Source organism: Anser anser, assembly GCF_964211835.1.
Source record: "Anser anser genome assembly, chromosome: 18".
NCBI classification, from domain to species: Eukaryota; Metazoa; Chordata; class Aves; order Anseriformes; family Anatidae; genus Anser; species Anser anser.
Genome location: NC_139739.1, coordinates 11,657,203 through 11,671,340, shown reverse-complemented (window position 1 = coordinate 11,671,340; position 14,138 = coordinate 11,657,203). Strand labels below are relative to the sequence as shown.

General features: G+C 41.5%; 1 protein-coding gene across 2 annotated transcripts in view; it reads right to left on the bottom strand.

The window, feature by feature from the left end:
• Positions 1-14,138, bottom strand: part of GCN1 (GCN1 activator of EIF2AK4) — a 43,689-nt gene that overhangs the window by 5,318 nt on the left and 24,233 nt on the right. For both annotated transcript variants that reach the window (XM_083803768.1, XM_083803767.1), the window contains exons 33-53: positions 13,184-13,378; positions 12,761-13,007; positions 11,980-12,101; positions 11,556-11,670; positions 10,511-10,690; positions 9,948-10,168; positions 9,153-9,221; positions 8,867-9,005; positions 8,561-8,757; positions 8,050-8,192; positions 7,167-7,284; positions 6,811-7,026; positions 6,316-6,480; positions 5,742-5,903; positions 5,203-5,295; positions 4,812-4,955; positions 3,532-3,801; positions 3,119-3,232; positions 2,368-2,598; positions 1,562-1,755; positions 746-860 (exon numbers count right to left, since the gene is read on the bottom strand). In XM_083803768.1, coding sequence (XP_083659894.1) covers positions 746-860; positions 1,562-1,755; positions 2,368-2,598; positions 3,119-3,232; positions 3,532-3,801; positions 4,812-4,955; positions 5,203-5,295; positions 5,742-5,903; positions 6,316-6,480; positions 6,811-7,026; positions 7,167-7,284; positions 8,050-8,192; positions 8,561-8,757; positions 8,867-9,005; positions 9,153-9,221; positions 9,948-10,168; positions 10,511-10,690; positions 11,556-11,670; positions 11,980-12,101; positions 12,761-13,007; positions 13,184-13,378 — 3,450 coding nt within the window. The remainder of the gene's footprint in view (positions 1-745; positions 861-1,561; positions 1,756-2,367; positions 2,599-3,118; positions 3,233-3,531; positions 3,802-4,811; positions 4,956-5,202; positions 5,296-5,741; positions 5,904-6,315; positions 6,481-6,810; positions 7,027-7,166; positions 7,285-8,049; positions 8,193-8,560; positions 8,758-8,866; positions 9,006-9,152; positions 9,222-9,947; positions 10,169-10,510; positions 10,691-11,555; positions 11,671-11,979; positions 12,102-12,760; positions 13,008-13,183; positions 13,379-14,138) is intronic.

Genomic DNA, 14,138 nt, shown 5'->3' with positions numbered 1-14,138 from the left:
AAACCCATAGTACTTTAAATTTAAAGCTTCCAGACTTTTGTAGGTTTGGCTTCTTACGCAACTATATCATCACTGCAATTCTCCACCCTGAAACATAAAATCCAATGGGAATTTTTCTGTTTTTCTGTTTCTAGCACAGCAATAGTTGTATGTCTGCATTGCAAAGATCAGAACACACAAAAAAAAACTATTTATTTTAATCTCACACATGATACTGTTGCTGTCGTATACAGAAAATGCTGTATTAAACTTAGTGTTTCTTATTTACTGGAGAAAAATCTGTCATTAGCAAAGAATTCCTCACAGTAAATGACAACCCCCACCTGAGAGCCTACAGACACATGTATGTGCATGCAGCGAAGGTACTGCAGGTTTTCTCTGAGATAAAAAGCAAATCCTGACTTCAGATCTTTCTCAAGCATGTCGGTGAGGAACTGCAGGTCAAACCCACATATACGGTTGCTAAGGAAACATTAAACTAACAGGTTTTCAGAGTTAAAAGTAACTGGCTAGAGATCTCCAATTCTTGCACCTGGCTCCCAGTTAACCGTACAAGGCTCCAACAAGATTGATTTTACAGACCGCGTTCAGTTTGGTGAGCAATGCCCAACTAAAACGCTTCTTTATGTAAGTTTCTTTCCCCAGAAGGTATTTTAGAAAATAATTTTGTTAGAAAGTTCAGATGGTAAGTTTAAAAATAAGACTGTCCACAACGTGGATCCTTTGCAGCTGTCTGAAGCAATACCTCATCATGTCCCAGCATCCCCAGAAGCACTGTGCTGATATTCTTCCTAATCGTAGCATCTACTTTTGCACCAGCTCCTCGTGTCACAAACCGCAGAGCTTGCAGCATCGTGTCCCTAGAAGTGATAACAACATACAGTCAGAGATTGCCTCTTCCCTCACCCTAAAGAATAAACTGAGCTCTGGACACCCGTAAAAATTTCTCATGCAGCAATTAGATTAACATGCCCTGCAGTTTAGGACACTGATGTTCCCTCCGCTGATAAGAGCTCCACACTAGAGAATATTTCCATGTTTGTGTCTGTCTCTTACAACATAAATATCTTCTGACTATTCAAAGATTTTTAAGAAATAAATCAGGAAATTATTTTGTTAGGGATCTGTATACTTAGGATACAAGAATAACTGCATTACTTTAGGTCAAACTGGCAACTGATGCAGTCCTGTATCTGAACGTGGGTTGCAGTGGTTGCTGGGGGGGCTTGCAGAGTTCCTTCTCCAGCAGGGGGATTGGACTAGATGATCTTTCAAGGTCCCTTCCAATCCCTAACATTCTGTGATTCAGAAGGGAGAAGAAGTGAGCAGATGCCAAGTAACACCTCCCTGATGTAATATATCAGGGCTTAGCCTATTGACCCAGAAAGTATCTATCATCCACGTCCCTGGTTTTACAAGTCTTGATTAACAGTAAGTAAATCTTACTCTCAGAACTAAGGGAGGGAAGAAATTCTACTCAAACAGCTACAGTAGCTCAGCCATTCTAGCCCTCCTTTATCCCTAATAAGCGGCGAAGTCTGAGGTACCCCCTCCACCTTACCTGATGGCAGAGTCATCACTGGAACGAATTCCGTTCAATAGCTCAGTAAAGAGAGGATCCACTTTTACATGGATAACAATGAGTTTGCCAAGAGCATCGGCAGCTTTGAGCCGAACAGCACGGTTAGAGTCTTGCAGAGCTTTGGTGAAGGTTGTTTGCAACTGAGGCAAAAATGGTTTCAGGGCAATCTCAACCTATACCAGAGATGAAAGAAGGAAAAGTGATGCAGACAAGTCTGAAAGAGTGGCTAGAAATCAAGGCCTGTAAACAGCATGACTTCTATAGCAGTCAGTTATCACAATAGCTAATAGCCCTTACTCAGATCTGCCAGGCTACTAAAACAGGAAGAACACAAAGAGTGCTTTACCACGAAATGTTTATTCATTTCAAATCTAACCTTATTTTCTGTGGACTGAAATACAAGGGAAGTGTTAAAGGATTTCTACACCATCATGAATGTTCTTTTCTGTACAGAGCACTGAATAAAAGCTCAGCTCAGTTCAAATGCATGAGATTATCATCTTTGAACTTAACATTTCACAAAATGGGAGAATGCAGGAGGGAAATTAATTACATGGTAATTTTTAATCATGTGAAAGTGGGACCAGCATTTAGCAATATGTCTAAGAGGCCTAGTGATTCAAAAACTGGGGGCTTTTTTTTGGTTGGCCAGTTCCAAAGCCATTCCTAAATATCAGATCTACACCAGCAGCTATCCTAGCTATATTTAAATGAAGAGCAGCAGATTTTAGGAAGGTTATCATGGTATATGTTCACAAATCAGAGTCAATTACTTTGAATCTTACCTTGGCTAAAAGAAGGCTTAATGTTTCAAGCAGAGCCACCTTGACATTCCAGCTGAACCGATCTCCCAAGATCCGAATGAGTGGTCCAGTAATGCTTACCACAGATGGTTTAAGAGCTTCAGCAGAAGTCAACTTAATAACTAGCCCTAAGGCCTTTGCTGCTTCCTCCTTTTGCTCTGGATTGCCAGTTAGAACACCTTCCCGCAGCACCAGGAGTATAGAAGTCACTCCCTGTCATGACAATTAGATAAGAAAGCTCAGAAGCTTTGATGCAAAAAATGTCTTATTTTTGCTCCTGTTATACACCAGATGAACAAGCTTGGAGAGTTTCTCTCAATTTCCTGTTGACCTTCAGCTGCCTGCTTCCACATTTACAGAGCTACTTTTATTCAGCTTGATTTCATGCATCTACGCCTTGCTAAGCCAGTTGCTATGAGGAAAGTGCTGGTGGATGAGGGAATTTTTAAACCAGAGAAATTTGGCACACAAGTCCAGCATTACACCTCCACAAGAAGCAGCCAGCAATCATGACTTACAAGCATAACAGAATTGTCAAAGATTTTGTTACAAAAGGAGTTGCCTGCAAGGTAATTCAAGAGCAGGGGTAGCCTACAAAAAGTCTCCAACATGTGGATTTGGAATTTTTTCAGTATTTCTAATAGCTGTAACATCATATCAATCAAACCCCCAAAAGGTGGGGGTGGCTGTGATGACTCCACCTTTGCATCACATGCTCAGTCTGATCCTTTACCTTCTTAGGAATGCAGAATCCTGGCACATGCTCTCCTTTGGCCTCGTTCCCTACAACCCGGATGTCCCTGTGTAGGTCCTCAATGAGGGCAAGCTGGTTCCCAGCATCTAATTTCTGCAGGAGACAGGGGTAAGACAAAGATGAGGTAACATCACAACCAGCTTTCCTTTCTGAACTCTCAGGTGTGTCAAGAGAAGGCAGCTATTTCCTGCCTCTTCCAAAGGCCTGCTCCTTCACCCACAATGCAGATGTCAAACTCAGCCTGTACCTCTCAAATCTTCACAGCATTTGCAAATGTAAATGGCGTTTACAATCAAACCAAAAGGTTCAATTCAGGCAGTATTTTAGCAGCTCTATCCCCGCTTTCTCCTTGCCAGCCATTACCACCGTAACCTTTTTAAGCTGCATCTTACCTTGGTGATGGAATTAAGTGCATCCCAGCTTTCATTCAAAACTACAGGATTGGTATCATTAAATAGTCGTATCAAGCCTGAAACCAGGTTCCTGAGATGACCGGTATAGTCTGCTTTTGTCTTGGAGCAGTAGATATTCAGAATGACAGCTGCTGCTTGTCTCATTCCCAGCTCAGGGCTGCGGGTAGCTTCTAGCAAATCTTCAGTTATAATTCTCTGTCCAACATCATCTTCCACGGACAGGATTACAGACTGGCAGTTTGCCATCTCCTAAAGAGTCCAAATTAACTTTACATTAACTCTCAAATAGAATAAAGCCAGATTTAGCACCAGGTTTGCCCGTGTTATCCAGAGCATTATCTCTTAGATAAATACTACAACACATCCCACTTGCTGATCTTTTCTTATGGAATAGCTGGTCACACTGCCATTAAAGGCTCAATTCAGAACCAATTTCCCACTCATATTTCAGTCCTTATACTTACTTAGTGACAAATTTTAGGGTTAAATAAAGCTATAAATGGGTCACCAGTCTTGGATCAAAGACAGGTATATAATCATCTCTCGAAATTTAACAAGTGACCTGAACTGTTGCACAGGTAGCTCTGCAGCTACAGAGGGGCTAACTTCCAAAAATTAGAGTAGCTCAGTCTGCCCGGTCTTATTTACCCCCAGACACCATGGGTCTTGTCAGATAACTTTTTTTTTTATTATTATTTAAGTAGTTTGAGGCTTTGCATCATAATACTAATTACAAGCACATCTAGAAGCTGAGTGAAAGGGCATCTACAGCAGACAGAAAAGAGGACTTTATCACCAACATTCCCAATTCACCAACTTGTGTACATGTCTATATTCAGTCACAGCTCCAGGATGTTCTCTGGAGTCCAAATAACAGATGTTTCTGAAAGCAGTTAAGAAGGAGTGCTGCGTGCAAAATAGGAGATTTTCTCCTTCCAGCCCTTTAATCTCTCAGTCTTCTATACCAATAATAAATAAAGTTAACTAGACACTCTGGCAGTTCTCCAAGAATAAGTAAACTGAGAATTGCATCTTGTTGCAGGCCAAAGAGACTTTCATACGGATACAAATGGATTTGGAAAGCATATGTTTTTCAACTCTCAATATGCCACCAGGCAAGAAAACTCAGCCTGAAGAAGCTAGTGGATGGAATATGCAATCTGTGAATCTAGAGAACACAGATTCTGTGCTGAGAAATAAACCCAAAGCACTATCTTCAGGCAACCAGTCATAACAGAGAACTGAACCGTGCTACTTGCCAGTTGCTCTTCACTAGTCCCCAGCTTCTCTTTCAGTGCAGACATCATAGCAGGCAGGATGACACTCAAGTGCCTTGTCAGAGCATCCCCTGCTACTGACGAGAGGAAAGCTAGCACACGGGTATTCACAGGGGGAGTAGTCAGCTAAAAAATAAATAAATAAGTAAATAAATAAATGAGACAAGCAAGAAGTTTCTTCAGAAGGAATGAATTTTAAGTCATCTATAACATGAGAAAGTTTTAAGTATGAGTGCATCACAACCGCAGTGACAATGTTTTGAGCATAAAATCGGAAGAAAATTTCAAAATATTTTGTCATCAGTCCAAAGAAATCTGGCAGAAAATAGAATACAAACATAGCTCTAAGCTTAAAATTTGTTTCCAGTTGTACCTTTGGCACCAAATAAGGCAACACCACCCGGCTCTTGACAGCCATAACTTGTTTAAGACCATCCACAGCAAAATCAGATGTCTCTTCATTATCCTACAGGGAGAAAGAACATTATAAACCTGAGACATGATTTGTGACACACCAAGCTAAACCCTGTTTCAAGTGACAATTCACCACGTGATCATATAACCAGTACTTACACAGGTCCTTCTATCTAAAAATGCTCTTCTATTATATAGCTAAAACCTAAACAAGCTCTTACGTCACATTTTTCTGATGTGACATATCATGCATGGTGGCCAATTTATGGAGGTGACAATGGCAATTTCCTAGCAGAGCCAGATGCAGCAATTCTTAGGCTTGTACTTTAGCCACAAGACTTGCCCTGCTGATGGCTAGCATGACTAGGAGGAGACAATGTAGAGATGCCACTCCCTGGAAGGGTCTGCCAATGCAAGCTTGCCTCTCCTTTAAGCTAGTCATTCAAAACTTGTCCCACAACATCATTAAGTTGTTGACTAACACTGAGTAATGCTTACCAGCTGCTTCAACAAAAATGGCAGGATGTCCTCAAGAGCTTGATGTCCAATTGTTGAGTGCAACTGTTCAAATGTTTTAGCTGCGGCCTCTCTGACTTCTTCCAGAGGGTCACACAGAGCTTTTCTCACGGTAGGAACTAGGGACTCGGAGAAAACCAGTACCTGAAAACGTAGAGATAAAATTACAGAATATCTAAAGCACAATGGACACGTGCATCTCAGTAGAATACTTAAGAACAGGAATTTACACAGCAGACACTAAGTTTCTGTTTGCTTGAAATATACCTGAAGAAAAGAAGGATTAATCAAAGATTCACAGTGCTCTAAGGATACCATGTGGATGTTTTTTATTATGATAGCTCATAAAAGTCAGAACTGTGCGATGGTTTAAATATATCAACAGATGCAAATGTGTACATTTGCCTCAACAGCAGCTCATGTTAGTTTTAAGTCCTGAATTTAGTCCACAAAGGAAGTCCAATACTGTCACTATATTTCTGTGTCTCTACTGCAACAGCAGCATTGTAACAAATACCTAGGAAATGGCAGATTTCACCTTCCTTATTTAACTTACCGCATCTCTGCTGGTAGATTTCATTATCTCGCTCAGCCCAATGCAGACTCCTTGTCTTTCATCATTCTTGTCTGACCTCAGTCCGTCTTCCAGAATAGGAATGATTTCAGGAAGGATCTTCTCTCCTAACTTCCGGACAAGGTCTCCCAGTGTCCGTGCCGCAACCTATGCCCCCAAAATTAATTAATTATTTTCTTGTTTTATAAAACTTAAGCAGCTGAATTTTGAGCAAAAGTTAGCTTTTAACTATAAACTACCATTTATGGTATAGACAGAGTAGTAGCAATGGAAACAGCACTATAACAAGTAGTCATATAAAAAATAGTTTTACTGCCATCACAGTTGCCTTCAGTAAAGAGAGAACTCTTACACTCGCTCTCAGTCCAATTAAATTCATTATGGCTTTAGAGTGATTCATAAAAAAATGATCCTGTGTTCTTCATGAATTAGTTTGTAAGGTCTGCAGTAACAGGAATGCATTACTCAGTTTCTCACCGTTCGTTTATCTGCACAAGTACTGGCTAAGAATTTCAGCAGAAGCCCAAAGAGGGTTGGCAAAATTTCACGCAGTGTGCGAGGAGTGTTTGAGACTACAATCTTCCAGACATGTAAGGAGGCTTGACGCACTACCAGCTGGGTGTCAGAGCGGCCCATGTACAGCCCTGCCAGCACCCTGTTTCTCCTCTCCACACCAAGAGCATTAATGATAGCCTGAAAAGAAACAGCACAGAATTGTATTATCCACTCCTGAAACTTCCAAAAAGAACAAGATACATGCTTATTCAATATGTCTTTCCAGCAGGTTTCCAAGCTGATTTTAAAAAAAGCACAACAGACAGGAACAGCTTTACCTTGTTTGATTGGGCTGTTCCAAAGTTGTCATCCTCTGAGGCAGTTTCTGTGGTCATTTTTCCAGTCACTCCTGAGATATGGAATAAAAGATCTCCAAGGAGCTGAACTGAGCTAAACCTGGCAACAGAAAGCAAGTCAAGTGTTACAAACAGGGTAATCAGGCAGTCCCTGTCCAAGTACAGCAATACATCAAATAGAAACATGAACAAAATGCAAGGCAAAGAGTTAGGTCAGCACTGAAATGCTGTACGGACTGATATGTAAGATCATTCTGCCTACATGACTGTGAACAAGCATGCTGGAGAGAAGGGGAAGGAATGAATTCCAAGCCAGACAGGACGAGAGAGCTCCTGTATCAAAATAATATATCAGGGAATTGTGTGGATTCTGAAAAGGAAGATGACTTTGCCAGTATCTGTGCCAACCCAAAAGACATTCACCTGGGATAAAGGCAACCATCAGCACTCAGCTGACACAAGCCTCTTAGTACAACTAATTTTTGAGCAACTGCTATTAGCTGTGAGCGCTCCACTGCACATTTCCATACACAAGCAAAAAATACCTTACTCAGCACTTTGAAAAATGAGAAACAATATGTTTGCGACTAAATATTGCCACATCAGCTACCTTGGAAGTGCTTGTCAGAGTTGCTATCAGAATTAATAATCTAGTAGGAATGCTTTGCAGGTACCAGGAAACCTGATCCATGGCTGGCAGGGCTTCTCAGGCTCGGTGCTATAAGGCATCATACTCAATCATCAAGCAAAAAGAGACATTTGCTTTTGCTTCATAGGAGGTCTCTGAACTTGCTTGAGAAGCAACAAAGTCTTAATGACACCAGTTTTCTAAGCATGGAAAGTCTGTGGATAAGATATACCCTACCTTATCCTCCACAAATCATCAAACAGGCCATCCTCAAGCTGTGGCAGGAGAAGCGCGATGGCAGTCTCAGCATACATACTTATGATTCTCTGGCCAGCGCGCAGGGCAGTGTCTCTCACAAACTCATTCTCATCTGCTAGTGCCTGAACAGAGAGAGAAGTGTCTGTGAAACCTGTTTTTTGTTTTCTTTTTCCACCACAATATACAAGACCAAGAAGGAAAACAAAAAGATGTTTTCTCTCAGCCATGAAAAGTAAACGAACCATAGAGTTGTGAATGGACAAACGTGATTTCAAGAAATTACTAGTGACCACAAAAGACAGCAAGCAAATAACTTGGAAGAATAAATCATTTATAAATTAAATTCTTTTATGTATTTTTATAGCCCAGCAATGCTGAACAAATACCTACCTGTCTCACAATTACTGGAAGTGACGCTTAAAATACTCTGGAGGCTTTTTTATTTTTTAATCTGCTAACAAATAGAATTCTTTAGGTCTCTGCTACATACCTTAAGGATACAAGGGATGATGGGACCAACATATGGAATGAACTTGTCTCCAAAGGTAATTGGCAGGTAGTTGAACATCATGATATAACCATCGCGCACGTGTGGAGCAATATCTACTTTACTGGCAGTAGCTACAATCTCTGGCATAAGTTTCTCCAGCTTCTCCACCCCCAAACCAGCCATAACTTCAGCCAGACCTGGAGAAAAAAAGCAAGTAACAGAGTTGATAAATGCCAGAAACAACAAAGCTAATCTGATTCAGTAAGAGAAAGCCTGAGCTCCGTATTCAGACACAGCTGTCCTCACCTTGAGCAGCACCAGATCGGTCCACTGAGCTCTGCTCATATGTCAGTGTCTCCATCAGCCATGGCAACAAATCCTCAAAGCATGATTCTCCCATGCCCTTTACCATGGCTCCCAGTGCTTTTGCAGACACTGTACGCACCTAAAAGACAAGAGAAACAAGAGATTTGTAAAATACCCTGTCAAAGTTACTAAGACAGAGATGTGTCAGCCTTATTACAGATCTACAGAAGATGATGATAAAGTTTAACATAATGCACTGAAATGGTATTTATACAAGAAGACTTACTTCAGGTACAGGATCCAGCAGAGATGCCTTCAGTCCAGGAGTCACACTGGGTAGGTAAGGAGCCAGATCCTGAAACAAAGAGCCCAAAGATTAAGTAGTAGATTCAAAATGAGAAAAACTTAAATCATCTTTATGTAACGGGCAGTTCAGCCCCTTACTATTAGCAATCACCCGTAACATCTTGAGAGTTCAATCAGTTCTTTTTAAAACCCTGAAAATGAGCACACTGGATTGTTCTCTAAGTAGAAGAAAGAACACCAGTTCCGTGCAAACCACTCGAAACCTTTTTGATGCTCAGCCATAACTTAGCACTTTGTATCTAAGGAAAATCCAACACTTAACATTTACACAAGGTTTAAATATAGAGATTATCAGCACAAAAATTAAACACGGTTCTTTAGCCTACAGTGAGGTTGTACAAATACTTTTCAAACAAACCCAGGATCCATTTGTAAACAACTGATCAGTGTTTCGCTGGTAGTAGTTCTGCTTGTTTATTTGTTAGGGCATTTTATATATGGCAAAAATTAAAAGACTTCTTTTGCAGGGATAAATCTGGTAATACCTAGATGAGGCAAGTGCAAAGCTAACAGTCTCAAGCTCCTGAGAATTTTCACTGCCTTTATAGCCACTGCCTGTTCGTTTACATACATTTAATTAAAGCTGCCTGGATTCTAATATTGTTTACCTTAATAACAAAATCCCCAAACCAAATAAATTATCCCCCGTGCTTTCTCCCTTAGCTTCTACACAGTAAATATAGCACACAGTTAGAAAGCTCCTTCAGTACTGTACCTTCTGATCAGTCAGGGAGTACATGTTCCCAATAATCTGCGCAGCCATTTTCCTCGTGTCTGTGGAACGATCTTGAAAAGCTCTCTGCACAATCGGCATAATAAGAGCTAACGATGGAGCGTCAATGAAATGGACAAATTTGGTATCCAGCAGAGTCTGCAGACACTTCTGAGTCTTCCTGGAAGGGTCAGTGAGAGCATCCAACAGAACTGGAGTGATCGCTGAACATTTTTAAAAAGGAGAGAAAAGACTTTATTTGTACATAAAACAAAAGCACATGCCAGAGTGAGCTGGTGTTCTCTCACAGGATGCTTTACATCCTCTTAAAGCATTCAGAAGCATAGAACAGAGAAAACCCTAACAACATTAGCTGACAAAACAGAAAGGAGTATTCACAAAAAGCCCTGAAGCAGACAGCTGTTGTGAAGCTTTCATGTTATACTGCTATAGAAGTAGCTTCATTTCTACAGAAGTTCACGTTTAATCCTAAATGCAGTGAACATAAACTGTGCTATTATAAACCCTGGTCATTGTTCGGCACTAGAGATGCAGACAGTTCTTACCAAGGATCTCTGGATTCCTGATGACAGACCCAATCTGCCTGAGAGCTTGCTGACCCGCATTCTGCACCTTCACGTGAGAGTCTGTGAGCACTTCAGTAAGTTTTGGCACAATATTGGGTAAGCAGGAGGAGAGCTGTTTGGGAGCACAGTATGCCATGGCTCCCAGCAATTCCACTGACCCTGTGCATGAAGAACACAAAAAGAAAGAAAGAAAAAAATTGCAAAACAATACATAACATTAAGAAGAAATAAGAGAAGATTCACCTCAAACTCAAATCTACAAGTGGTCTCAGCAGAGAACACAGAATGGCTGAAATCCATTAAGCCACTCTGTGCACTTTAAAATACAAAAACTATTTTTGTTTTGTTTAGTACCAGGGAAAAGAAAGGTGGGATGGGGGGGTGGGAAAGGAAACATCTAGCTTCTGGACTCCTTCTGGAGAGATGACGGATAAAAAGCATCCCTTGCATCTTCCAGGATAATTTGCTCAGGTATCATAAAATGGTCTGGGTTGGAAGGGACATTCAAGATTATCTAACTCCAACTGTGGGCAGGGACACCTCCCACTAGACCAAATTGCTCAAAGCCCCGTCCAACAACCTGGCCTCAAACACTTCCAGGGATGGGGCATCCACAGCTTCTCTGGGCAACCTGTTCCAGTGCCTCACCACCCTCTCAGTAGAGAATTTCTTCCTAATATCTAATCTAAATCTACGCTCTTTTAGTTTAAAGCCATTACCCCTTGCCCTGTCACTACTCTCCCTGACAGAGTCCCTCCCCAGCCTTCCTCTAGCCCCTCTTAGGTACTGGAAGGCCACTATAAGGTCTGCCCGGAGCCTCCTCTTCTCCAGGCTGAACAACCCCAACTCCCCAGCTTTCCTGTAGCCCCCTTTAGGTATTTATTGGTACTTATTTGGGTACTTATTATTAGGTGCTTATTCCTACATCCTTACATCTGTAAGGATGCACGAATAAGCAAGGGGAACAACAGCAAAAGTAACTATGAGTTACTGTCAGTCATGTCAGCCAGATATTGGTCCATACCAGCTTTGGTTCTCCAAGATTCCTCTTCTAGTGCTGCAAGAAGTGATGGCAAAACCAGCTTCACTCCATGAGTACTCAAGTTGCTCATCACTGCTTTGGCACAGTCATCTGCAGCCTCCAAGGAGAAGAGAACATTTACAAGGAGTCACAACATGGTTTTTCCTTCTTCACTCAACGACTCAATGGGAACAAAGCCTTCAAGTAAAATTGTGTCTAACTCCAACAATGCAGCTAGCCAAAAGTAGCTCCCAGTTAATGGCCATTGAAATAAAATGCTTTCAGTTTTTAAGAAGACCAAGTTATATCAGTGGCCTCTCAAGGCATGTGTCACCTTCTCAATCTGCTTAACTATAAACAGCATTCATATCCATTCCATTTCTGTTTTCTCCTAACTGCATGTTGTCAGAAATCTGCGGCCTCTTACCTCTCGCACATACTGGTTCCCATCTCCAAAACAAAGCAGCAAGTGAGGTAGCACATGAACCACGTACGGCTCAAAGAGCTTTCCAAGCATGCTGCAGAGCATCTCAAAGGCAAACAGAGCCCCTAAATGAACATAAAGGATAGTCAGAGGAAAATAAACGTAAGGGATAGTCAAGGGAAAACATAACTTCATTTAAAGAGAATGGAAAGAGCACATGTAATTTGCCAGATATCTGTAGAATTCCTCCAAAATCCCTCAAATCTCAGCCTGAAAATCTCTTGCTTTCTTGCACTTGTGGCAAACACTGTGGTGGAGATCTGTGGTCTCAGAAAGGACAGCAAGAGGCCCAGTAGCATTAAACCCATGTAACAGTCCTGACTCCTAGCTTCGGTAAACACAAATAAGGACAGGAAACATCCAGCATCACAAGGAAGAACTAGGTTCTGAAAGCCACTCTAGACCAGCTGAGTATGTACTGCCTCAAGAGGCAGAAGCCCACCTAGGAACACCTGCCTTTGAAAACAGGAGGCAGGAGTACAAACATACTGTCTAGGACCAGATAACCTTCTCCCACCACAACACAAACAGACCAGTTTTAGGACACTGTACACAATTAGTGGCTTCATGACAGACAGCCCTCATTTCCTATGCTGCAAACTTTTGTAAAATAAATGTAAAGAAAAGCACAAGGTATCATTCAACATGACCATAGCAGTAGTAGATACAAGATAAAGGTGAAGTATTTAGAAGGAAAGGCCTTTCAGAAGGAAAAGTTCCTTACCCTCACGCCGACGGAAGTTCTTCTTGTCCTGGATAGCATCGGTTAGCGTGGTCATCATCTCCTGCTGCTTGAGAGAAAGGATGCCAAGGCCTTTCACCAGGCCTGCCAGCCCATAAGCTGCACCTTTGCGCTCAGCATACTTATCCGATTCTAAAAGCAGCTGCATCAGCTTCTGTATCATTCCTCCTGCATCTTCCTTAATTGCAGGCACCAGTGGTGGTAAACAGCTTGCCACTGACTCCTGAACCTGTAAAACAATCCACCAGCTGTCAGATCACAATATACTGATCACTAATGTAACTTTCCCTGAGATTGCACCCACGATGAGAGCTGTCTGTCACCAGAGCCATTTTTCATCTCTCTGACATCAGTGTTAACCTGCCTCTGCGTGGAACATGGGGACTCCTCCAAGAAGGCACCCACCTGCTGAGATGGTGTGGACAAGGCTGCTATCAGTTTGCCAACAATTGGTTTCACTTTAGGGTCACTCTTGTCCAGATGTTTTGCCAGTGAACCCATCAGAATGACCACACTCTGCCTGACAGCATCATAGCTGGCATCATTAGGAGCATTTTTCAGGAATTCTTCAAACACTGGCAAGAGAGAGTTAACATTGTCCTGAAAAACAAAACCACAGAACTTGCCACTAGAGTCCACTCAGAATGAGATTTGCTATGCTCAGTGGACTTGTTTGTTCTTCTCTGAGCCAACAAACCAAACAATCAGACAGTATTTACAGTTCGTTTAATATGCCACATCACATAAAACCTTGTGTCATCCTGACAGGCAACAAATATTTCCTGCTAGAGAGAAGTTAGTCCTTAAAAATTAGATCGCCAAAGCTGTCAGCACAACGTTCTGCCAGAAGCAGTGCAAGTTACCAAGCAAGACTGCTAGCCTAAATGTGAGCACCCGCTCTTTTGCTTGTTCCATTTGCAAAGAAAGAACAGAAAGGTAAAGCAAACTTCACACTGCTTTTCTAAGAAACAGAAGGGAAGACAAAATAATGAAAATACTCTGACTGTCATCACCTGTCAAGAGAAGTCATAAAGACAGTTGCAAGACACGAGAGTGATAACAGAGCAGAAACACCGAGCTTAACAGGAATATAGAGGACTGTCCAGAAGAGGTGACTGGCACACGAGGAAAAAAGAGACGAGCAATTTACATCCCCTAAACCTCTCCCATCTAACACATCTTTGTGAGGAAGGTCATGATCCTTAGTTCTTGGAATAATTTCAGTTGTTATGAAGTTTCATTAAGCCAACGATCTGAAAGCTTTCAAATTTTGCTTCCCATGAGGCCTGAAAGGGAAATATCACCTTTGGTGGTATAATTTTACTTGGTGGTATAATTTTACTCTTATTACTCTAGTGGT